The sequence below is a fragment of the Macrotis lagotis genome, chromosome 1, assembly GCF_037893015.1.
Source record: "Macrotis lagotis isolate mMagLag1 chromosome 1, bilby.v1.9.chrom.fasta, whole genome shotgun sequence".
Classification (NCBI taxonomy): domain Eukaryota; kingdom Metazoa; phylum Chordata; class Mammalia; order Peramelemorphia; family Peramelidae; genus Macrotis; species Macrotis lagotis.
The window spans coordinates 709,351,953-709,376,857 of NC_133658.1; the positions used below are offsets into that span (position 1 = coordinate 709,351,953).

At 36.0% G+C, this 24,905-nt stretch overlaps 1 protein-coding gene across 3 annotated transcripts in view; it reads left to right on the forward strand.

The window, feature by feature from the left end:
• The window catches only part of ACVR1 (activin A receptor type 1), a 166,484-nt gene that overhangs the window by 70,749 nt on the left and 70,830 nt on the right, over positions 1-24,905 (forward strand). For all 3 annotated transcript variants that reach the window (XM_074215938.1, XM_074215935.1, XM_074215936.1), the window contains one exon: positions 13,453-13,526. In XM_074215938.1, the coding sequence (XP_074072039.1) occupies positions 13,460-13,526 (67 nt within the window). In that variant the 5' untranslated portion in view covers positions 13,453-13,459. The remainder of the gene's footprint in view (positions 1-13,452; positions 13,527-24,905) is intronic.

The following is a 24,905-nucleotide window of genomic DNA, read 5'->3' on the forward strand; positions in this document are numbered from 1 at the left end:
ATTGATCCAAATTGAATGTGATGAGAGAGAAATTATATCCTTAAGGAAGAAACATAAAGTAAAAGAGATAGCAAGATCAGCCAATAAGATATCAGGTTTTTTTTCCAAATTAGAGGCAATATTCCTTGGTCTTTGTTCTAACTCCACAGTTGTTTTTCTGGATACAGATGGTATTCTCCATTGCAGGCAGCTCCAAATTGTCCCTGATTGTTGCACTGATGGAATGAGCAAGTCCATCAAAGTTGATCATCATCCCCATATTTCTGTCAGCTCATCTTGCTCAGCATCAGTTCCTGCAAATCCCTCCAGGATTCTCTGAATTCCTGTCCCTCCTGGGGGGGGGGGGGGATTTTTGTTGCCCTTTGGGCATAGTTCCAGACTGCTCTCCAGAAAGGTTGGATGAGTTCACAGCTCCACCAACAATATATTAGTGTCCCAAATTTCCCACAACCCTACCAACAATGATCATTGTCCTTTCTGGTCATATTGGCCAGTCTGAGAGGTGTGAGGTGGTACCTCAGAGATGCTTTAATTTGCATTTCTCTAATAAATAATGATTTAGAGCAATTTTTCATGACTATGGATCACTTTATTCTCCTCATCTGTAAATTGCCTTTGAATATCCTTTGATCATTTGTCAATTGGGGAATGGCTTTTTTTTAAAAATTGACTCAGTTCTCTGTGTATTTTTAGAAATGAGTCCTTTGTCAGAAATACTAATTGTAAAGATTGTTTCCCAGTTTACTACATTTCTTTTGATCTTGGTTACAGTGGTTTTGTATGTGCAAAAGCTTTTTAATTTAATGTAATCAAAATCATCTAGTTTGTTTTTAGTGATGTTCTCCATCTCTTCCTTAGTCATAAGCTGCTTCCCTTTCCATAGATCTGACAGGTAAACTAGTCCTTGATCATCTAGTTTGCTTATAATATTGTTTTTTATGCCTAAATCCTATATCTGTTTGGTTCTTATCTTGGTATAGGGTTTGAGGTGTTGGTCTAATCTAAGTTTCTTCCATACTGACTTCCCAATTTTCCCAGCAGTTTTTAATTAGATAGAGAGTTTTTTATCCCAATAGCTGGACTCTTTGGGTTTATCAAACAGCACATTATTATAATCGTTTCCTGCTATTGTACCTAGTCTATTCCACTGGTCCACCACTCTATTTCTTAGCTAGTACCAGACAGTTCTAAATGATTGATGCATTATTATATAATTTTAGATCTGGTAAGGCTAAGCCACCTTCTTTTGCACTTTCTTTCACTGAATCCCTGAAAATTCTTGACTTTTTATTTGAATTTACTTACAACTTTTTTTAACTTATTAAAGTAATTTTTGGAATTTTGATTGGTAGGGCACTAAGGTAGTTTAATTTTGGTAGAATTGTCATTTTTATTATATTAGCTCTACCTATTCATGAGCAGTTGATGTTTGCCCAGTTATTTAAATCTGATTTTATTTTTGTAATTGTTTTCAAAAAGGTTCTGAGTCTGCCTTGGCAAAGAGACTTCCAGGTATTTTATATTGTCTGAGGTTACTTTGAATGAGATTTCTCTTTCTAGCTCTTTCTGCTGTATCTTGTTAGTCATATATAGAAATGTTGAGGATTTATGAGGGCTTATTTTATATCCTGCAACTTTGCTAAAGTTGCTGATTGTTTCTAGTACTTTTTTTGGATGATTTCTTGGGATTCTCTAGGATACCATTGTCATCTGCAAAGAGTGAGGGTTTTGTCTCTTCCTTCTCAGTTCTAATTCCTTCAATTTCTTTTTCTTTTCTTATTGCTGAAGCTAACATGTCTAATACGATATTGAATAGTAGTGGCGATAATGGGCATCCTTGTTTCACCCCTGATCTTATTGGAGATGCCTCTAGCCTCTTCCCATTGAATATAATGCTTGTTGATGGTTTCAGATAGATACTGCTTATTATTCTAATGCAGAGTCCATTCATTCCTACACTCTCTAGTGTTTTTAGTAGGAATAGGTACTGTATTTTGTCAAGAACTTTTTCAGCATCTATTGACATAATCATAAAATTTCTGATAGATTTGTTGTTGATATAATTAATTATACTAACAGTTGTCCTAATATTGAACTAACTGTGCATTCCTGGAATAAATCCTACTTGGTCATAATGTATTATACTAGCAATAACTTGTAATTGTTTTGCTAAGATTTTATTTAAGATTTTTGCATCTATATTCATCAGGGAGATAGGTCTATAATTTTCTTTCTGTTTTAACTCTTCCTGGTTTAGGTATCAGCACCATATTGGTGTCATAGAAAGAGTTAGGGAGAGTTGTCTTTCCCTATTTTTCCCAAGAGTTTGTATATAATTGGAACCAATTGTTCCTGAAATGTTTGGTAGAATTCACCTGTGAATCCATCAGATCCTGGAGATTTTTTTTTTAGGGAGTTCAATAATGCCTTGTTGAATTTTTTTTCTGAGATAGGGTTGTTTAGATATTTAATCTCCTCTTCATTTAACCTGGGCAACTTATATTTTTGTAAATATTAATCCATTTCATTTAGATTGTCAAATTTATTGGCATAGAGTTGGGCAAAATAATTCTGTATTATGACTTTAATTTCCTCTTCATTGGTGGTGAGTTCACTTTTCATTTAGGATATTAGCAATTTGGTTTTCTTTCTTTTTGTAATCAAATTTACCAGAGGTTTACCAATTTTATTGTTTTTTTTATAAAACCAACTCTTGGTTTTATTTATTAACTCAATAGTTTTTCTTGCTTTTGATTTTATTAATTTCTCCTTTAATATTTAGAATTTCTAATTTGGTATTCAATTGGGGGTTTTTAATTCGTTCTTTCTCTAATTTTTTAGTTGCATATTTAGTTCATTGATTTCCTCTTTCTCTAATTTATTCATGTAAGCATTTAAAGATATATCCCCCGACAGCCTCTTTGAGTGAATCCCATAGGTTTTGTTAAATTGTTTCATTATTGTCATTATCTAGGATAAAATATTTAATTCTTTTTGTAATTTGTTATTTGATCCACTCATTCTTTAAACTGAGGTTATTCAGTTTCCAATTAGTTCTGGGTCTGTATCTCCCTGGCCCAATATTGCATGTTATTTTTATTGCGTCATGATCTAAGAAATATGTATTCAGTATTTCTACCTTTCTGCAGTTGATCATGAGTGTCCATCACTTCTGGCTAAGCATATTCTCTCTGGTAGAGTTACAATTCTCAAGAGTTATGAGAATCTTTTCCCCATGCTGGGATATAGCCAGTTTCATCTTATTGGATAGCAGTTTTTTTCTTTACCCCCCCCCTTTTTTTTTTTACCTTTTTATGTGTCTCTTGAACCTCCTATTTGATGTCCAAAATTTTCTATTTAGCTCTGGTCTTTTCATCAGGAATTTTTGGAATTCTTCCATTTTGTTAAATGTCCATCTTTTTCCCCTGAAAGAGAAGGCTCAGCTTTACTGGATAATGGATTCTTGGCTGCATTCCAAGCTCCCTTGCTCTTCGGAATATCTCATCCCAGGCTCTTCTATCCCTCAATGTTGATGTAGCCAGGTCCTGTGTAATCCTTACTGTGGTTCCTTGGTATTTAAATTGTTTCTTTCTGGCTGCTTCTCTTTTATCTGATAGTTCTGGAATTTGGCCACAATACTCCTTGGTGTTTTCATTTTAGGATCTCTTTCCAGAGGGGATCGTTGTATTCTTTCAATAACTATTTTGCCCTCAGGTTCCATGGTATCAGGGAAATTTTCCATCACTAAATTCTGTAATATTAAGTCCAGGATTTTTTTCTCTTCAGTGTTTTCAGGAAGGCCTCAGGTTGTCCCTCCTCAATCTATTCTTTAGGTCAGTGGTTTTGCTGATGAGGTATTTTACATTTTCTTCAATTTTTTCGATTTTTTGGTTTTGTTTAACAGACTCTTGCTGTCTCGTGAAGTCATTAGTTTCCACAGACTCCACTCTTTTATCAAGAGAAGAATTTTCTTCATTTTAACTTTTGCAACTTCTTTTCCAATTGGTCAATTCTATTCTTGTAAGAGTTTTCCATTTGATCAATTGAGGTTTTGAAAGAATTGTTTTCTTGTTGCAAGATGTTAATTTTCTCTTCCAAATTTTCCAATTGATTTTTAAACTCCTTCGTTATTTCTTCAAGGAAGTCTTTCTGTGCTGGAGAGCAGGTCATATTTTCCTCAGAGTTTCTAGGGTCTCTCGGAGTTAGTATCTTTTCCTTCCAAGAATTTTTCTGTGGACCCTCTTTTGTGCTGGCCTTTCTTCATTCTCCTAAGACCTTGTGTTGGAGAGGGCCTGGTTCACAGGGGTTTGATGTTGGGATCCCTAGAAGCTTCACTCACTGAGTGTAATAGCTCAAGGTGGCCAGTAGCTGTTACTAGAAGTTTTTCTCAATGAGTGTAATATCTCCCGTTGGCCAGTAGGAGGCGCTGGTTGCTTTCTCTGGAGTGTCTGTGACCTTGATTGAGGTCCTCTCCCTTGGCCTGGAGGGAGTGGTTGAAGCTGTTGAATACTTTTATCCATGATCAGTGGTGGGCTCTACCCTGGGGTGAGTTGATCATTCTCCCTATTGTCAGCTGGGGTGGTTCTGCTGCTCAGCTTTAGCCTGGGGTGGAAGGTGGGCTGTAATTGTGTTTGTTCTGGGAAGAGGCTTCAGCTGAAATGGAGGCATGGACTCTTAAGTTCCTCTGGACCAGAGGGGCTCAGGGATGTCTCTGCAACTCTACTGCTCAGGAACTCTCCCTCCAGCCCTGCTGGCAAGCTTCAGAGGGTAAGCCCCACCACACCACCTATGTGTCTGCTCCCTAGTTGACCCAGGCCCCCCACGGTTGAACCAGGCTTTAGCCTGGCTGCTGATCAAGATGGTCTGATTCTCAGGCCCTCAGGTTCCTGGGCTCCAGCCCCGCCACTGATCAGGCTATTCCGTGGCGGATCCAGGCTCCCAAGCTCTCACCAGTCCCGTGCTCCCAGCAGAGTCTGCCCTCTGTGCATAGACTCACTCATGATCTCAGAAGACAGATCCTGAGGTGGACGTTCTCCTGGATTTTCGTTCTGGGTTTTGCAGATCAGATTTCTGTTAAGAGGTTTGTTTCATATTATTTATAAGGGGAGATAAGGAGACTTTAGAACTGCGCCTGTCTTCTCTCCACCATCTTGGCTCAAACTCCTGGACCTTACTTTCAAAGGGGGCCAAGAGGGAGCTGTAACTAGCAGAAAAACTAACTCAATCTTCATTTGAACTATCATGGAGCCATTCTTTCTCTCTGTCTTGTGCAAAAAGATTAGCATTGTGTCATTAACATAGTGAAGGGTCTGGAAACCATTTGAAGAATGGTTAAAAGATCTGGTTTTAGATTAGACTTCTAGGAGGAGAGATTCATATGAGGCATGATAGCTATATTAAGTTATTCAAAAAGGAAATTGACTCATTCTGTGTTCCTTTAAAGGTAGAACTTCAAGTAACGGGTAAAGATTATTGAGTTATGATTTTTTTTTATATGAAAATCTTCTCCCAGGAAACTTCAATAGCCTATCCAGGAACTTTATTCCTCTTCTAATAAATACCATATATTTTGGCACAGTATAAAACTGTATAGAACATAACTCTTTAGAAATTGAAACTGCATTAGAATTGAAAAATTAACTATTACTTTCATAAGAAAGTAATCTGATCATATCAAATTGATTTGTTCAGTCCCAGGCAAAAGAGCTGAACCCTCAGATTGGAGACTAGTCTCATTCCTACTGCTTATTTAGAACCCCAGTCCTTTCCTCGAGTTCTGTTATTAAGGGTTATGTCTCAAGACCCAGAGAAACTGGCTAGGCTTCTTCAATACTAGAATTGGGTGGGCAAAACTGAAGGTATTAGGTAGGCTTTAAATTGTGGTTACATCCCCCCCCCCCCCAAAGGAATTGAATAAGGTTCAAATGGCATATGCACCTTCAGAGGAGAAAATGGCATAAATTTTACCAGGTCTCTCCTCAATACTAACACTAGTCTTTTCTGTCAATACTAACTCTTTTCATCATTACAGGTCTTAAATACAATGGATATTGGATAGAATTGCTTGACTCAATTATATCAACTATATCCAAGGTACACTTCAGAGTAACAGCCATTATCAGTCAATTGATGGACATTTATTAAGTGTTTACTATGTGTAAGACATTATGCTGCAAATACAATCACAAAATTATGGCTTCCCCTGTCCTCAGGGACTTACAGTCTGCTGAACTGTAAGAACATTGAAGCAAAGAACATGAACTGGAAGGGAACATCAAGTAACAACCCTTCCATTTTACAACTGATAAAACTGAGACCCAAGGAGGTGAGTGACCTGTCCAGTTTCACAAGTAATCCACCATCAGAGGGGATGATAAAAAGTATAAAATTTAATTAATAAGCGAAAGCTGCTCTTTTCCACAAGTTAGCAAATTAAGTAGAAAAATTTCATATGCACCTAAATACTGTTCATTTTCTTTTAAAAATACTGATATAAATTTCTTAAGAGATATAAGCAAGAGGGTGCTGTTGAATTTTAGAACCTAGCTTTCTGGAGTGTGTGTGTAAATATAGACGAGATGCACTTTTAAGTTTAATCTGCATTATCAATATAAAACAATAAATCAAGCAATAGTAGATACTCATATGGAAAATTTGACAATAGACTCAAGTCAGCCTAGGCTGGCTCCAGCTCACCCCAGGTTATAAGCTAGTATTCATTTGAGTGACAAATAAGTTCATAGAATTTTAACAGGTGCTATATGGGGACATTAAAGGAATGGAAAACAGGGCCCTGAAGCTTGGGTGAGTTATTCTTTGGATCTTAGTTTGCTTATTCATAATAACAAGAGATCAAGCTCTTTTTATAGTGCTTTACAAGTACAGAGAACTTTCTTTGCCATAACGTCAGTCAACTAGGCAGCTCAGCTATGGTTATTCTTATTTTAAAGAAGAGGGAAATGAGGTTCAGAAAGATGGTAACCAGCTCATAGTCACCTTGAATATGTAGCATTTTCTATCCATCCATCCATCCATCCATCCATCCATCCATCCATCCATCCATCCATCCCACATCCACCCTCCATCTCTCTCTCTGTCTCTCTCTGTCTCTCTCTCTCTGTCTCTCTCTCTCTGTCTCTCTCTCTCTCTCTCTCTCTCTCTCTCACACACACACACACACACACACACACTCTCTGAGAATGTTTAATGAGCAGTAGGGTTCCCCCACCCCTGTCTCTGTTTCTGCCTCTTTCTGTCTCTCTGTCCGCCCCCCCCCCCCAGCTATCATACTGCTTATCCAGATCTAAAAGTTCTAGGATTCTTGGAATATATGAAAACTAAAGAGATACATGGGATTATTATAATAGGTTGCATTTATATAATGATTTCTGTTTTTCAGAACTCTATATATTCTCTCAAATGATCCTTATAACCACCCTAAGAGGTAGGAAATGTTAATATCCTCATTTCAAAAATGAGGAAACAGAGGAAACAGGCTGAGAAGTTAAGTGTCTGCCTATGGTCACTGTCTGAGGCAGGCTTGCGTGATCTGAGAGTTATTACAAACTAATATAAGCAGAGTAAACCAGAATACTAGAAAACAGTTCTTAAATGCTATGGGGTTGCCACATAGTTATACAATGAGAGAAAGGTTGAAGTTAATCTAGGAAGTCTTCCCAGAATAAATTAGTTTTGAGTCTCTCAGTTTCATGAGGAGAAAAGCCAGGTAAGTGTATTATGTCAAAGCAAGTAGTAAGAAACCACAGAAGGGAGTGGAGAGAGAGGGGTGGAGTTGGAGATGAAAGTTGCAGGAGCTTTTGACAGGTCCAGGTTTCAGAGACATCATCTTGTATTCCGGTGAAGCCTTTGGCTTGCTGTACTGAGTTCCAGAGATGATTGTAGTGCTGCCTATTCTATGACCTATATCAAAATGTGTTATGATGATTATTCAGTAATATATACAGTATATCTTGTGGCTTTATCCAGCTGTAAATTCTGACAAGCAAAAACAGTGCCAAAGCCTGGTCTCAAGCCCACACATGTTAGAAATTGAGCAAAATATAAGTTCCTTAAACTTGAGTATCAGTCAGATCTATAAATGGAGCATGAAAAGTACCATGGGATTTGGAGAGCAGCTTCATCTCTCCTGCCCTGGTAATGGATCTGTTTTTAGTCGAGTATCATGGGAGCATCATGTCTCTCAAGAGAGTAAGACTGGGGCAGTGCAGGAAATAACAAACACCATGTTGAAAAGGACACGTTAAGTCCAGAGGTCCTTTCTCCAAAGAAGAACTACATTTGATTTCTTGGAAATATTTATGATCTATTATTAGGAAGTTAACAAGAAGCATTTATTAAAAAGAAGTTCCTGCCTTCAAGGGGTTTGCATTCTAATGGAGAAGAGAACACAAAAAATGGTGAAGGTACCAGCAAGGATGTGGTATTGAGGTCCCTGGGAAGTCAGAAATACAAGGAAGGAAAATGAAGTTTGACTGCCCCCAAGACCTTTCCCCATAATGGAAACCCTGAGAGGAATTCTCTGATGAGGAAAGGAATGATCCAGGGTTAGGAGGATGTGGCATGAATGTTCCAAGGGGAGGAGACCCAGGCTCTAAGGGAAGTCCCAGGGTTGAGGCTGCAGCTGAGACTTAATGGTCAGAAGAAATGAAGTGCTTTCAGAGTAGCACCAGAGAGATGAAGTACTGTAGTATGGCAGAAACTGTCCATACCAACCCCTTATCCCAGGATCCAGAGATTCAATTGGATAAATATTCATTATGTGCCTAATGCTGACTAACCAAAAAAAGGTATTTAAGGACCAAGATGAAATAATCTCTATTCTCAAGGAACTTATATTAGGGGAGAGGAATGGGAACATAATAGATATACAAATATACATTAGTTGTTTCTGTTCATCATTTCAGTCAAGTCTGACTCTTCATGACCCCATTTGGGGTTTTCTTGGCAAAGATAGCAGAGTGGTTTGACATTTCCTTCTCCAGCTCATTTTACAGATGAGGAACCTAAACAAAAAGAATTGCATATCTTACCCAGAGTTACACAGCTAGTAAATGTGTGAGGTGGGTTTTGAAGTCATAAGGATGAGTCTTCTTCATTCCAAGCCCTCTGTTCTATCATCTGTACCATCTAGCTGCACCATACTCTTGGTAGCTAGGTTCAGATGAATGTGCCTAATGAATTTCCTGAAATGGTAGCAGTGTTTGAATTCATACGACATATTTCTGTTGAACTGGAACCAATTGCAATATTTTACATAATTATAATTTTGAATAGTTGACATTCAAATACATGAGGCCATTTCAGGGGATTCATTATTTGTACTAATCAGGGCTTAGATTTAATAGAAAGTAAAATTAAGTGATTTTTTTAAGATAGTGTGCTCTAATCTGGGGAGGTGATTCAATTGAAACTTTGAGAGAAATTGATAGTTTGTGAGTCTGTAACCTAAGATTTGGACCATAAATAAGATACGGTCTATAGATCTTCATTGGGAATAGGGAAATAAAGAACACCTTCCAAAATAAATACATTGCTTTGTTTGTACTAAGTACTATGGTCCAGGAAATTCAGTTTTTATTGACTCGTGAAAGATATGTTATAAATGCAGATGGCTTGTCTTTTTTAGGTTGGCATTTAAAAATAATATTCATTGACACTATCCCTTGCTTGACTGAGATATTAGTGTTAATGAGCTTCCTCCCATGACTCCGGGGAACTTTCTGTTAAACGAATTGCTTAATATCAAATTTCGGGAAATTTCTCTGTGCCACTGAGTAGTCACAGTTAAACCGGATTCATGAGTAGAAGGGTTGAAATGACAGGTAATTTGAATAGCCCTGAACTAATTGTAGATACTTTGGAATATTGTCATTTTGCCACGTACTCTTAGTTCCATTTCAACTCCTATTTTTCTTTTTTGTTAGTTTTATTTTATACCATCATTAGCAAAGTATGACTGTCCCTTGATTGTATGCACCACTGAAAGGAATCTCTTACATGTAATAAGGCAAACCATTTGATAGGATATGACCTATCAATGTATTCAATGTTCTTTCTATAATGTTCCTCCTTACAACATCACTGTAAAGCAGCTAGATGGTACTGTAGGTAATAGTGTTGGACTTAAAAGCAGAAGATTTCAAATTCTACTTGAGTCATTTTCTAGCTATGTGACCTTATTCAGGATACTTAGTTTTCTGCCTCAGTTTCCACCAACAAAAAAAGCACCTGTCTCTTAGGGTTGTGAGGGTCAGATGAGATTATGTCTACAATGCTTCAAAGTCCTTTATAAATTCCAATTCCAATTATTACTATTATGATTAATAATTACGAGAATGGTATAGTTTTTCTTCGTCATTGGTAGCAAGATTAGTTGTAACAATTACTCAGGGTTTTCCCTTTCTTTTGTTATTGACTTTCTTTTAGTGGTTTCAGTTTTGATATTGTAGTCATTTGTATTGGTAATTTGGTTCTCATGTTATTTACTATCATTTATAAAATTATGTCCATATTTTTCTGAATTTCTCATTTATAACACAAAATATTACGTTAAATTCAGGTGCCTGTTTATTTCATGCACATTCACCTTGCTTCTGGTCCTTTATTGTCACAAAAGTGCTGCCATTAATATTTAGATATTTATTCTTTATTTCTGTTTTTGACCTCTTTGAGCACAGATGACCAGCAGTAGAATTGTTGAATAAAGCAGTGTAAACTGTTCATTTATATCATAATTCCAAAATTCAACCTACATTTGAAGCCATTCATAAGATGATTCTGGAAGTCAGGCGACTGGGAAAGCTCAGATCTTTTTAGTCTTTTGTTTTATGTAGAAATAAAAACTTGAAGTTCGAAAGTTGGGACTTAAAGGCAATGGGGATTTTGATTATAGTCTGATCAGGAAGTTTATTTCAAAATGCTTTTCCTTTTTGCAGGATTATTTTTAAACTAGCTGAATTATCTAGCTAACAGCAGCAACTCCATTCTCTAGAACAAAATGGCAACCAGCAAGAGATCCTGACATCTTTTCCAAAAATTTTGGCAGACTTTCAGCTATCTGAACACTGTAGATTAGACTGAGCTAGATAACATAGGGGAGTAAAATCTGTATCTACTTTTGTCTTTGTTTTCAAGAGTCTAAATTAGTGTTTTATTTTTGGTTCTTTGGTAGAGCACAATAATAACTAACCAGCCTGATGGAAGGCATTTTGGGGGATGGCTTTTTATTGCATTTGTGAGTTAAAAAAAATGTTGGTGGTTGATTTTTGCTTATTATGAAACAATAGTGTCCATCTCCCTCCCCTTCCCTAATCTCTTTTTAGAAGGGATTTCTTTCCCTTCTAACATTGGGACTCCTCCCAACATTTCCTTTTCATCTCACTATCATAATAAAGACAAAGAGCTAAGGCCCCAGAGGTTATTATAAAAGGCTTAATCTTGTAACAGTTCATTTTAAAAGTTTCATTTCTCAGCAGGTGTGTAGTCTGTTTCAAGGGCCAAGTATTTGGACATTATCACAGGGCTAAAGTAGATCAAGTCAAAATAAATCTTTTTTTCATTTCAAGGCTTCTGGTCCATAAAGTGTGTATGGAGGGTAAAAAATCAATGTAGTCATAGTTAACAAAAACAATTCTTCTTAAAAAACCCATGGAAATTTTTAGATATACCTAAAAGGTCAGTTTTGTAAGCTAAAACAAAGAAACACAAGATTCTGTTTAAGAAATACAGCAAATAGCAGAGTTTTGATCTTTAGGTACATATTAAGACCAGTTAACTTCTCCTTTATCTCATCCTTCTTGATTATTTCTCAGAGAACTCCAAAGAGAGACAAATTAAGGGACTTAAATTAACACTTAGATGAAGTTCAATTTTTACCTTCTGGGAAAATTTAGGGAGTAATTCATGAGTAATCATGAATGATATAAGTATTAGTGCAACCATGTTTTTAGGAGAGATCTTTATATTTTCTGGTTTGTACAATAATTATATTTAAAAAAATAAAGTGCTTACAGGATAGTTACCAAGCTCACCAATTGGTAGGCCAGTCATTTAAATTGTTCTTTCAAAATCTTAAATTAGAAAATTGAAGAAATGACAGTGGAGGTAACTTACATCAACACTCATCCTGTAAAGATTCTTTGAAGAACCTATAATCTCCTTTCTTTTTTGATCGACATGCAATTTCATACTTTTAAAATATTAAGTTTTCATCTGTTCTTTGTTAATTTCCTTCTGGATAATCTCTGTTTGGAAGGGGAATTCCTTCAGAAAAGGAAGTAAAATCATTTGATCAAATATTAGTCATCTAATTTCTTTTTGAAGTTAGGGAAATTGTCTAGTTTTGCTACTCAAACTCTTCAATATTAATTTTTAATTGTATACCATAAAATAGATGGTGAGTTTGTTTTTGGATAGTTGGTGTTCTTTTAGAATAAGAAGCCATATCTATGGAGTTAGGAAAAACTTGAATTTAAATATGTACTTGAATAGTCGGTGTCCTTTTGGGATAAGATGCCTTATCTATGGAGTTAGGAAAAAGTTGGATTTGAATTCCATCTTAAGATACTTATTAGTTATATGATGATGAGCAAGTAAAATGTAAATGGGGGATTATATCACCTTCCTCATTGGGTTATTACTTGTCACCCAAATGAATCTATGATCTCATTCATTTGGAACCTCTCTCCATTAATGCATTTTGTAACTCATCCATTCCTGTCCATCCTGCACCACTCTTGTCCATGTTTTCCCCCCCCCCCCCCCCAAACATAATGTGAGTATCATTTTACGAACTTGAAAGGACTACACAACTACCAACTTTTATTTGGGGATGTTCGTCTAGTGACTGAACACTTTGAAAAATTCAAAATCATTCACACAAGATAAAGAGAAGGGAAGAAGGAGAGAAATGGAGTGAGAAAAGAGGGGAGAACCAGACATAGTCGTTTATAAGTACATAAAGAATAAATATAAAGTGAATTTGGAAGGGAGAACGCCTCAAGCTGTGTTTGGAAGGAAACCAAGGATTTCCTAGTGGGGCCTTAGAGATGAGAATAGAGAGCATTACTGAATTATTCAGATAATCTGTTAAGCCCTAGATCCAATGCAGGTGGACCAAAAGAAAGTACTTTTTTTTAGGTGCAGAGGGCATAAATTTGTAAGGGTGATCACTGAAATGTATAAGGAAAATTCTGGGGGGCCAAGTTGGTCACTCTGAACTTGATCCTTTCATTATGCAGGGTGTCTGAAAAGTAAAGCTTCTGCTACTCTAAGACTTTTGGAACACATTGTATATAGTCAAGTTGAGAAAATACTTTCATTACAACAGGAAGTTGGATTTGTAGTATGTGAATTAAAACCCCCCCAAAAGGACAGTTTTTATCTGAGATTCAAATGTGTTTATACTTACATTTTTTTCCTTTATTCCTACAGCTGTACAATGTTAAATGGAGTTATGATTCTGCCTGTTCTCATGATGATAACTTTCCCCTCTCCTAGTGTGGAAGGTAAGGCATGGTTTATATCAATTTTTCCACCTATCTGTAAGATGGAAACATGAATAATCTGTAGGAAATATACTTTAAAATTTTTCCTTACCCATATACATTTACAAAATATTAATCATGGTGGTATTTTCCTCCCAAAGTTTCAACATTTGATTTGCACATTGATGAAAGAGAGAAGGGAAAGGAATAAGCATTTATATGGCGCCTCTTCAAATTTAATCAAAGTGATTGTTAAGTTAGCTAAGGTATATCTTAAGAAATCGGCTTTATTTTTGGATCATAATTCCTCCAACCAGATGGTGCAGTGGATAGAACTCTGGGCCTTAGGTAGGAAGCTCTGAGTTCAAATTTAGCCTCAGACACTTTTGTCAATTTTGTTTTGTCACTCAGACACTTTTCTTTGACTTTTGTCAAGTTACTTTGTTGTCTCAGTTTTCTCAACTTTAAAATGGGGATAATAACACTTCCTTACAGGGTTGATGTGAGGATCAAATGATATAAAATAGTAAAGCATTTAGCACTGACTGACACAAAGTAGATGATATATACTTGCTAATTCTCTTCCCTTTCCCTCAATATATTTTGCTAGCTATCCATTCTTAATAATTAGAACTAATTGAATTTGACATTTTTTTTAAGGAAATGCTCTGGTACATATTATGGTGCCAGCATTTTCTATATCAAATTGTCTAACACACACGTTTGTATATGTATGTATGTATGCATTTATTTGTCTATATATGTACATATTAGCTGAGTTTGTTATGTAGAGATATTTAATCACAATGACTTTTATTTCTATGCTATTTTGATAGCCTTAAGGCCTTTGTGTGTGCATTTTCTATTACTCAGATATATCAGCATTCATATTTCACTTTTAGAATACATAAAGCTCTAGTAAATCTTATATATTGGGTAGATTGGACTTGATGACATGCTAGTTTACTATTAACTCTTTTAAATTCAGTATGTTAAGTTGAAATAAAACTACTTGATCGCATAATGAAAATAGTTAAAATGCCTTCTGCTCCTTTCCCTTCAATTGATCTTTAATTATACTATTATGCAGAGATGAGACCATTGTTGTACTTGCCTTGTTGGCTTTCTCTTTTCTCTTAGAATCATATACAGACGAGGTCTATTATGCTACATATCACTACTAAAGAAAATATCTCTATAATTATGAATGCTTCTATCTTAAAAGGTTTATATCATGAAAATTCTTGAAGATTTACTTCAGTGAAAATTAGTGAGTTACATAATCATTTTATTACAACAGAAGCCTTTGACCCATCTGATGATATTCATTATTGGATTCCCAAATAATTTCCAGGTTGACTGTATAATAGAATTCCAAAAGTTGACATTTGAACCCTCAAATAGAGTTTATTGTTAGATACCAAGTAATTTTGAGGTTGACAGTAATAGAATTTCAAAGGTATCTTTTTTTCAGGAAGCCTTAGGTCAATTAGGAGCAAGAGGGAAAATCCAATAGAATCTTTGTTGTGAACCACAAAGGTTCTGTTTTTTGCCAATGGAAGGTAGTTTAGGTCTTTCTTTGAATTTCTCTGTATTCTTGCTGAGTAGTCAATAAGTTCTTGAAAGAATTGGACAGTAATAGAAATATCTGAGCATTATGAATTTCTTTCTATTCCTTTTTACTGTAAAATACCTTTTAGAAAATATTCAGTGCTTAGCCCCTATTTCTTCAGCTCTATAATCAAATGAGGGAATGTGGAGGTTTTTTTTTTGTTGTTGTTTTGGTAAAGAGGTGGCTTCTAATGCATCTGTTCTATTTAGTCAGTGATACAGAGTTTATTCACTGCTTCTAAAGATATGAAATAAATAGGAGGGTACTAGACAATATGCCTGTAAGATTTTAGTTCTTGACCACTAAATGCATCCCCCCCCCCCCAGTTCTAATGTGGAAGCAAAAGGGATAAATGGAAAGAATTTTAGTCTAGGAGTCAATAGACCTTCGATCTAGTCTGCCACAAATTATCAATGTAACCATAAGCAAATCACTTCACTGAAGTCAGCTAGTCTAGACTTATTCAAGATCAAATATTCTATGAATAGATAAAACATGTCAATATCGATGTCTTATTAGTTGATATATAGAAAAATGGTAACAACATTTATATTATTTATATAGCACTTTAAGGTTTGCAAAGTGCTTTATAAATGATATTGTATCTTTACAATTCTGAGAAGCAGGTGCTTTTATCCTCATTTTATAGGTGAGGAAACTGTACCTAAAAGATGGCAAGTGACTTACCCAGAGTCACACATCTAGTGTCTGAGATCAGATTTGAATTCATGACTTCTAATGTCAGAACTAGTGCTTCATCTACTGTGACACCTTGATCAAGTTATTTACATTTAAAGCCTTTTTAGAGAAGACTTGCTTAGTGTCTTAGTGCCTTTGTAGAATTTGTAAGTGAAGAATTATTACCATATTGCCTCTTAAATGTCTTTTTCATGTGGGAAGGCATGGCACCATCATTTTTCAGTTGTGTCTGACTTTTCATGACCCTATTAGTGGGTTTCTTGGCAAAGATACTGGAGTGGTTTGCCATTTCCTTTTTTAACTTATTTTACAGATGAGAAAATTGAGGAAAACAAGTTTAAGTGATTTTCCCAGGGTCCCAGAGCTACCATGTGTCTGAGGTCAGATTTGAACTCAGTAAGATGAGCCTTCCTGACTCCAGACTCATCCCTCTATATACTGGACTACCTAGTTCCCCATACAACCTTAGCTTGCCTAAAATAAAAAGTTGCCTATATTAACAAACTGCCCATAGGAGGAATAAAGTATGTTTTGTTGGGATTGCAAGAACCCTTTCCTTTACTTATATCTGAGGAAGTTACCTAAGTTAAGAGACTCCTCTGGTTTATTAGTGGAGTAAATCTTAAGTTTATAGATGAAGTAGAGAAGCCAATTACATGTTGAAGTCAAGCAGTCTTTGGTTTCATTGATGTGAAGGTCTTCCCATCAACACTTTAGCAGATAGATGACTTATTAAGTGTTGGGTTTAAGAAAAAGAAAGATTAGGAAAAAATTATCACCTGACAATTCATCTTCTGGTAAGGATTCTACCCATATTTAGTGAATTTGATCTTTAGAAAACAGATGTAAAGTTCTCCAGATGTGCATTTATTAAGTAAGAATTGACATAACCTTTGAAAACCCAGTTACCTCCATAGTGCAAGATAAGGCATCAAGGGACTTGAGCGGAAAGATATTGAAATTTTCATCTTTTCGCAATAGGACACAAAACAGCACTTGCTCTTATTGCTGCTCATACCACTATTAAGCAAGTAAAATATGGGGCAACTAGGTGGCACAGTGGTTAGGGCACCGGCCCTGGAGTCAGTAATACCTGAGTTCAAATCCAGTCTCAGACACTTAATAATGGCCTAGTTGTGTGACCTTGGACAAGTCACTTAACCCCATTGCCTTAAACAAATTTAAGGAAAAAAAGAACAAATAAAATATGAATAAAATCATCTACCACCAAATAGCAGAGAAATGAACCACCACCACAACAAAATCACCCCTAAGTTTCTCAGTGTAGTAACAGAAACTAGTGAATGAGGAAAATAATAATAGCCTAAATCTAATGTTGATTTCAAGGTACTTTGTGTGAATGAACTTTTCTCAAAATATTTTGCAGAATTCATCCTCTAGAGTGGGGATTTTTAACTTCTTGTGTCAAGCATGCCTTTGGCATTTTGGCAAATTTGGGCTGTGCTTCTGCAGAGCAGTGATTTTAATTACTTAAAGTGAAATACACAGAATTACAAGGCAAACTAATTATATGTGTGTGTAGACACATATACACTTATATGTATAATGTTTTTTTAAAGTTCATAGACCCCAGGTTTATAATCCCTGCTCTAGAGGTCTAGAGAGAATATTGCTTATTTTGATAATATGAAAACTAAATATGAAGTTACTTAAATCAGGAGTAGTCATGGTGACCTGGAATCTGTATTTCACATAGTGTCCCTGAACCTGTGATACATTTAGCTGTAGGACCCAAATTGATGTAATCACTTCAAGATCTAACTATACATCTGTTGCTTTATAGCACTATTTACCTATTCATTCATTCATTCATTTATAGACAGGAGAGTATTGTCTAGGTTGCAACACTGGAAGTTGGCTAGCAAAGGTGGGGGAGACCTTGTGGTTTGGTCAGGCTCTTCCCAGTACCCAAAGCCCTTCCTCTCCTGTTGAATTCCTATATATTTTTTGAAGTCTTACTTAAATGGAACTTCCTCCAAAAAACTCTTCCTGACCTTGTTAAAAATCCTTTTTTATTTCTGACTACATTTAGATGATGACAAAATTTTTCTCTAATAATCTTATCGTTTGTTTTGGAATATTATTTCCATTGTTTTTGTAGATTTGTATTATTTTATGTATTACACTATGATATGTTATACTAGATTTGAAGTTTACTGAGGACAAAAAAAGGCATTTTAATAAATTTTCTTGATTGCTTAGGCAATACCTTGCTCACAGTTGAGTGTGTGATGAATGATCACATTTGTGGTAAAATCATTCTATGAATTTAGACTGCCTTTATGAATTATGTACTTTCCTCTATGCTTTATTACTTTTGAAAACAGTTGATATAATATCCTCCTAGAAGAGACTTTTTGGTCAAGTTAAGGATGTTAATACAAACATCAGACCAAGGTAAGAAAACAGCCCAGAGGGCAGAATTTTGCTAATATATCTACAATATAATTGTATCATCATTTATGCATCATTGTGATAGAGTTTAGATGATGAACATAATTTATTCATTCTATAATATAGATAGTATTAGAATTTTTTTAATTAAAATCATATTTCAGTATTATACTATAGTTATCAAGGGTGCATTGACAGCAAAGAAATATCAGTTTGGAAAGTTCCAGTGAAATATTGATTAAAAAAAATATAAGCAAGGATTTCCTTTAGGTTTTCCATAGAGGGCTACAACCATCTTATCTGTTTATGTTGGGAGAATAAGACTCTATCAAGGAATCAGTATTTCCTAAGAAAAGGCAGTTTCAAGTCTTTCCTAAACCACCCCGCCCTTTTTTTTTATACAGTTTCTTTGATTGGTAGTAACTGGACATAAACTCTGCTGTTCTATTTTAGGCATTTTAGCTTTATTAATTTGTAACCAATCTGGTTTGTCCTTATGATTATCTTCTTAGCTTTTGTGAAGAGAGGATAATCACTGCAACTGGACTTGAGTGAGTCTAAATATTCATATAATATATTAGCATGGCAGGAAACTATAATCTCCTATTTCTAACTATCTAACTTCTGGTTGAGAGACTAGTTTAATCAAACCTGGAACTCAGTTATTCCAACTATCATGAAAAAAGTAAATATTGATGATTTGAAGGACTAATAATCTCTTTCATGTGGATATTTCATCACCCTATAGAGCTGGAAACCCAAGTGCCTTCTTACCTTGTGCCCATGTCCTTCTATTAATCCCCCACAACCATTTACCCATTTCATTGGGGAACTTTCCATGACCTTCCTGTTAAAATTTCATGGGTACCAGTGTAATCATTTGATATTTTTTGTCCTGTTCCATAATTAGACTATGTCCTTTGCCAGATGATCCAGATAATGTTTTTGTGTCACTTCTCATGAAAATCATCACTGATAATGTAGATTCCTTGTATCTATCATGCATCATTTCATTGCTCTTTAAGTCACCCATGATTTGGAATCCTCAGCAATCACGATGTTCAATTAACAAATATTTATTAAGTGCCTACTATGTGGTGGGAGCTAAACCTGGTTGCTGGGATACGAAAATAAAGAATGAAACTATTCCCAGTCACAAGGAGATTCTATCCAATGAAGAAAATGTGTGCATAATTGAGTGTAGACACTATGACTATAAAGAGAATAAGCACAACTACAAAGCAGTTAAATAAAGTTAGTTTGGGGGTGAGACTGCTAGCAGTTGGTGTGGTTCTGGAAAGCTTTCATGTAGAAGGTGGCATTTGAGCTATGTCTTAAAAGAAGAGAGGGATCCTATGATGTGGAGTTTGAGGAAGTAGAATATTCTAATTATGGAATGAGGAGAAGGATGTTTAGTGGAAAGACTTAAAGACAGGTGGTGGAGTATTTTGCTTGAGGAGCAGAACAGGTTGGCTTGGTTACAAAAGGTAGAAGGGAAAGTCAAATCTGGTGGAGTTTTCTTCCATGTATCAGAATGGGGGGGGGACAGTAGTTTGGTGTGGGCTGTTTGGTGGCAGGAAACTGAGTTTTAAAGCTGCCCTATTGTTTTTCATGTGACCAAAACCCATTCTATTTTTTTATTATTAAATTCTGTTCTCAGTTCATTGGATGGTTAAATTGCCTATTCCAGGGATAACTACTTAAAAGACTAACATTGACCTTTTAATCCAGCTGTGTGCTTCAGTCTAGACAAAATCCACTTGGATTTTCCTGAAGGAAGTAATAGAATTGCTTTTAGGCGTGCCCATGTGGCTCATTGAGGATGAATTTGTGAAATCACAAAAGTTGTTCATAAATGAATGTACCTTGACAATTCCACTTTCTCAATCATTTGTTTCCTTTTGGATTTTGTTTAGGACTGAAAAAGTGGAATTGTCAAGGTACATCCATTTATGAACAACTTTGTGATCTCAGAAATTATGTACACATTTCTTCATTAGATATAATCCTCTAGTGAGTAGGAATTGTTCCATTCTTTATTTTTGTATCCCAGCATGCAGGCTTAGGACAATATTCTTTCTCTGTGCCCAACTTTTGGCCAAGTACTAGGGATACAAGTTTAAACAGGAGACCATCTTCACCCTCAAAGAACTTACACATAAATAGTATTATGGTTGCTGGGGACAGGTGTTATGATCTGAGAAGTCACAGGGTTGGGTGGGTGGAAAAATAGGGTAGTTGATTGACAGTTCTCTCAGTGTAATTTTTTTCATGACAATAGCTGAAACCTTTGACAAACATGTCTCCCTCTTAAATCTTGTTTTGTACTTCTAGCTAGAGGATCATAGAACAATTATTCTAAATTACAATTATGAGGAAGCTATGTTTTATCTTTATGGATGCAAAGGAGATGCCTGTTTGGAGCAAAGCTTTTTTTTTATTTTTTTTTTATTTTAGTTTTTACAAGGCAATGGGGTTAAGTGGCTTGCCCAAGGCCACACAACTAGGTAATTATTATGTGTCTGAGCTTGGATTTGAATTCAGGTACTTCTGACTCTAGGGCTGGTGCTCTATCCACTGAGCCACCTAGCTGCCCCTGGACAAAGCATTCCTTTAAAAAAATCTGATAGAATTTTGTATTATGTGTAGCCCTACTCAATAGGATACCATGAATAAATTTTAGCTAAAGAGAAACCTTCTTTGGAAACCTATTTGTTTCTTCTCATTTTTATCATGGACATTCTTAATATTTTATTCATTTATTTTTCCAAGGCTTCTTTGGAAATCTACTTGTTTCTTCTCATTTTTATCATGGACATCCTTAATATTTTGCTTATTTATTTTTCCAACTACATGCAATGATAGTTTTCAATAGTCATTTTTTTGCAAGGTTTTGAGTTTCACATCTTTCTTCCTGTCTTCCTTCCCTTCCCTCTCTCCCCTACAGAAAGCAATCTATTATAGGTTTAACTATCTTAAACATAAGTCCATATTAATCATATCATGGACATCCTTGATATGATCACAACTCATTCTCATAAAAATTTCTTTAATGAAGAGAAAGTTGGCAGATCATTAGTTACTGATGGTCATCTTGATTACCTTTTCCTTGAGAGTATACCATACATTATTTTTTTTTTTTTAGGTTTTTGCAAGGCAAACGGGGTTAAGTGGCTTGTCCAAGGCCACACAGCTAGGCAATTATTAAGTGTCTGAGACCGGATCTGAACCCAGGAAATCCTGACTCCAAGGCCAGTGCCTTATCCACTATGCCACCTAGCCGCCCCATACAGTATTTTTTTCCTATTTTTTTGTCTCTTTCTCTTTGAGAGCCCTCGAAAATCAAATCAGTTCCTGATCACATTGAGAATGCTGTTTCTTCCAACCCAGATTTCTATTAAATGCCAGGGAACTTGATAAAACTTGCATTCAGTCAATCAATAAACATTTATTATGTGCCTATTATATACCACACATTCTTAAAAACACCAAGAATACAAAAAAGAGATTAAAAAATTATCTTTGCCAACCAAATGGTAAAATCTTCATCAACAATGGGTTAATAGTCACTGCAAAATGAATATCAAAGGAAGCCTCCAATGGAGGATTGTTTTTCTTTTTAAAAATTGCATAAGAATTTATAGAATATCATTTGATGAGGCAGGATATTGTTGTTGATATATTTGAAAGTTAGTTCCTGCTTGTTCTGGAAAGACAAACTATGGAAGCAAACACAACTGCCATCAGTCACCCTGGAGGATCCTAGAGGGTTGGCTTGGACCCACTGTCCTTTGCATTCCTGTGACTGGCACATTCCTGCCTCTTTCTTCCCTGAGATTCAGAGGCACAGTATGTTGAAGTAAAATGGCTTTTTTTATTTCACCTTCTATTTTTCTCCTCATTCCCATCCCCATCCCCATCCCTCTTTGCCCTCTCCCATTCCATCATGTCCTCTTAAACCACTGTTTTATTGTTAACCTCCTTTTCATCTCTAGAGCTTTTTAAAATTAATTGCTTTAAGAGCAATTAAACTTGCTTAGTAATGATTTACATTTAAATTAATTTCAACCCATGAAAAATAACTTTTAAAATCTCTTCCAAGTTATAAGGGTTTTTTTCCCCCATTCATTCATATTGACTTTTTCTCATGATTATAGTTAATATATCTTTTTTGTTTTGCATTTTACTTTGCATTCTTTCATAGCACTCTTTCCAGGTTTCTCTATGCCTTCTTCCTCATAGTTTTCCTTAATTGCAACATGGTATTCCACTATGTCAGTGTCATGTGATTTATTTAAACTATCCCATGATTATCAGACATGTGGGTTGCTCCCATTTATTTTCTTTTCTAACATGTAATTCTTCTATGAAAATCTTTCAACAGACAGGCTCTTTTTTATTGTAATATTTGATAACATTGCCAAGGGTATATTCCTAACAATTGAATTATTATTTCAAATGTCCTAGATCTCCTCATCTCATATTTTTTCATCTTCTTTTGCTGCTATTGCTTAATCATTTCTAACTTTTAATGCCTCCATTTGGGGTTTCTTGGAAAAGATCCTGGAGTGACATGCCATTTCTTTCTGCAGCTCATTTTACAAAAGAGGAACCTGAGGCAAACAGGGTTAAGTGACTTGTCCAGGATTACTCAACTAGTAAGTGTCTGAGGCCAGATTTGAACTCAGGAAGATGAGTCTTCCTGACTCCAGGCCAGACACTCTATCTCTGGTGCCACCCTCCTGCCCCTTTCATCTTCTAGTACTTATAGGAATTTTCTTTCTTCAGAAACCTGCATCCCTGGTCTCCCCTTCCAGTGGAGGTTACTTCTCTCCTGTTCCATATATACTAGGTATGGAAGTGAAGTTACCTTATTCCTTTTCTATTTGTTTCTACTTTTAAGACCCTGGACTAGATGGGTCCTGTATCCATCCTAAATGGGTTTTGTATTTATGGACCTTTTCTTTCTCTTTCTTTGATCTTTTTTTGCAGGGTATAGGCCTAGTTGTTGTATCACTAGGTCAAAGGGTATACAGAACTTAGTAATTTTTAAAGCATGATTCCAGATAGCTTTTCAGAGAGGTTATGCAATACATATAGCACTGGAAGGGGCCTCTGAAGCTGTCTAGTCTTTTTTTTTTTTTTTTCAGATGAGGAAAATGAGGTCTTGGGAAGTTGAGTGATTTATACAAGGGCATACAACTTGCAAGCATCAGAGGTCATATTTGTACTTAAGTCCTATAACTAGTGTTAATCTTTTTCCAGAGTGCTAAATTAAATCTTTGATCCTGTCTTCTTTTTAAAAGAGATCCTCATTCCTTTACTGTAGTAATAAGGACTTTGAAGTCCCTGAGTTGTTTGATGGTGCCTGGGCTGACCAGTATGAATTGTTTCCATTGCTTCTTTCTTGTGAGGAGCTAGAGGACAGCTGTATGGTCCAGCAGCTGGTGAAAGGTGTGTGTCTCTTGACCACAAGACTTTTAAACTGCAACCAAAACTTACTTGACTATTGAGTGTGCTCATCTCCATTTTTAAATCGATAGCTAACTGAAAATAGCCAATCCTGCACATGTCCTTTAACACCTCCACCTGTTCCTTTGGACACCAGCACCTGGCTAGCTACCATCCTTCTGCATGATGGGATGGACTTCCCTCCAAGGAGACTTGGCCCATGCTCTTGGGCAGAAAAGTGATGGAACTGGGCAGGGACAGGAGGCAGAGACCAGGGTTTGTGAACTCTGGGTTTATTCCATGTGATCTTGCTACACTTAGCTGATGACTCCAGTGGCTGTGTATGTACAGCATGCAACTGTGGACACAGGACGGTCACTGCACCACCAAACTGTGGGCAAATAAGGAGGCCAGAGAGGGAAAGGGAATAGCCAAAGCTCTTCCTTCAGGGCCAAGGAAGGAGAGATACAGCTATTAAAAATCTGTTATTTTTAAGCCACAAGGTTATCTACTTTATCAATTTTGTAGGTGGTGTTCTCTAGCCATTTTTTTCTCTCTGCATTTGAAATCAATCCCAACTTCCTCAGTATCCCTTAGGGAATTGGCCCTTTCATTCTTGGTTTCACTGTGTAGTAGCAGGCGGTTGAAGTTGGTTATGATTGGCACATCAGTGTGGATGGAGGCAGACTCTGGAAGGAAATACTTCTGAAGTGACCAGTGGAATTAAGGATACTATTTAAAAGTGACCCATTACAGTTGTGAGTGTTATCTTTAGTTCTACCATGCCTTGCAGCTACAAAAGCCAAAGGCAATCTATTATATTAGGTTGTGCTGAGTATTCTTATAGTTTGCTATTCTCAGTGGCTTAGATTTGGCCATCTTCCTTCTTCCAAAGTCCAAGATTACTGGGGGGAAATGGCAGTTGTTGATATAACTCACTAAGCTCAATATAGAGTAAACATGCCTAGAAATATTTGTGTATATGCATGTGTGTATAGAGACCCACAATCTATGCCAACAAGCATTAATATTTTTAAATAAAATTTTATTTTAAAAAAATCTAGCATCTAATTTGTTTTCCTTCCAACCCTCCATTGAAAAAAAAAGAAACAAAAAAGCAAAATTCTTGTAACAAATATGCATAGTCAAGGAAAAAATCCCATATTAGCCACATAAAAAATGTCAGTTTTTGCATATTCAGTCAGCCATTTCTCTAATAGGAG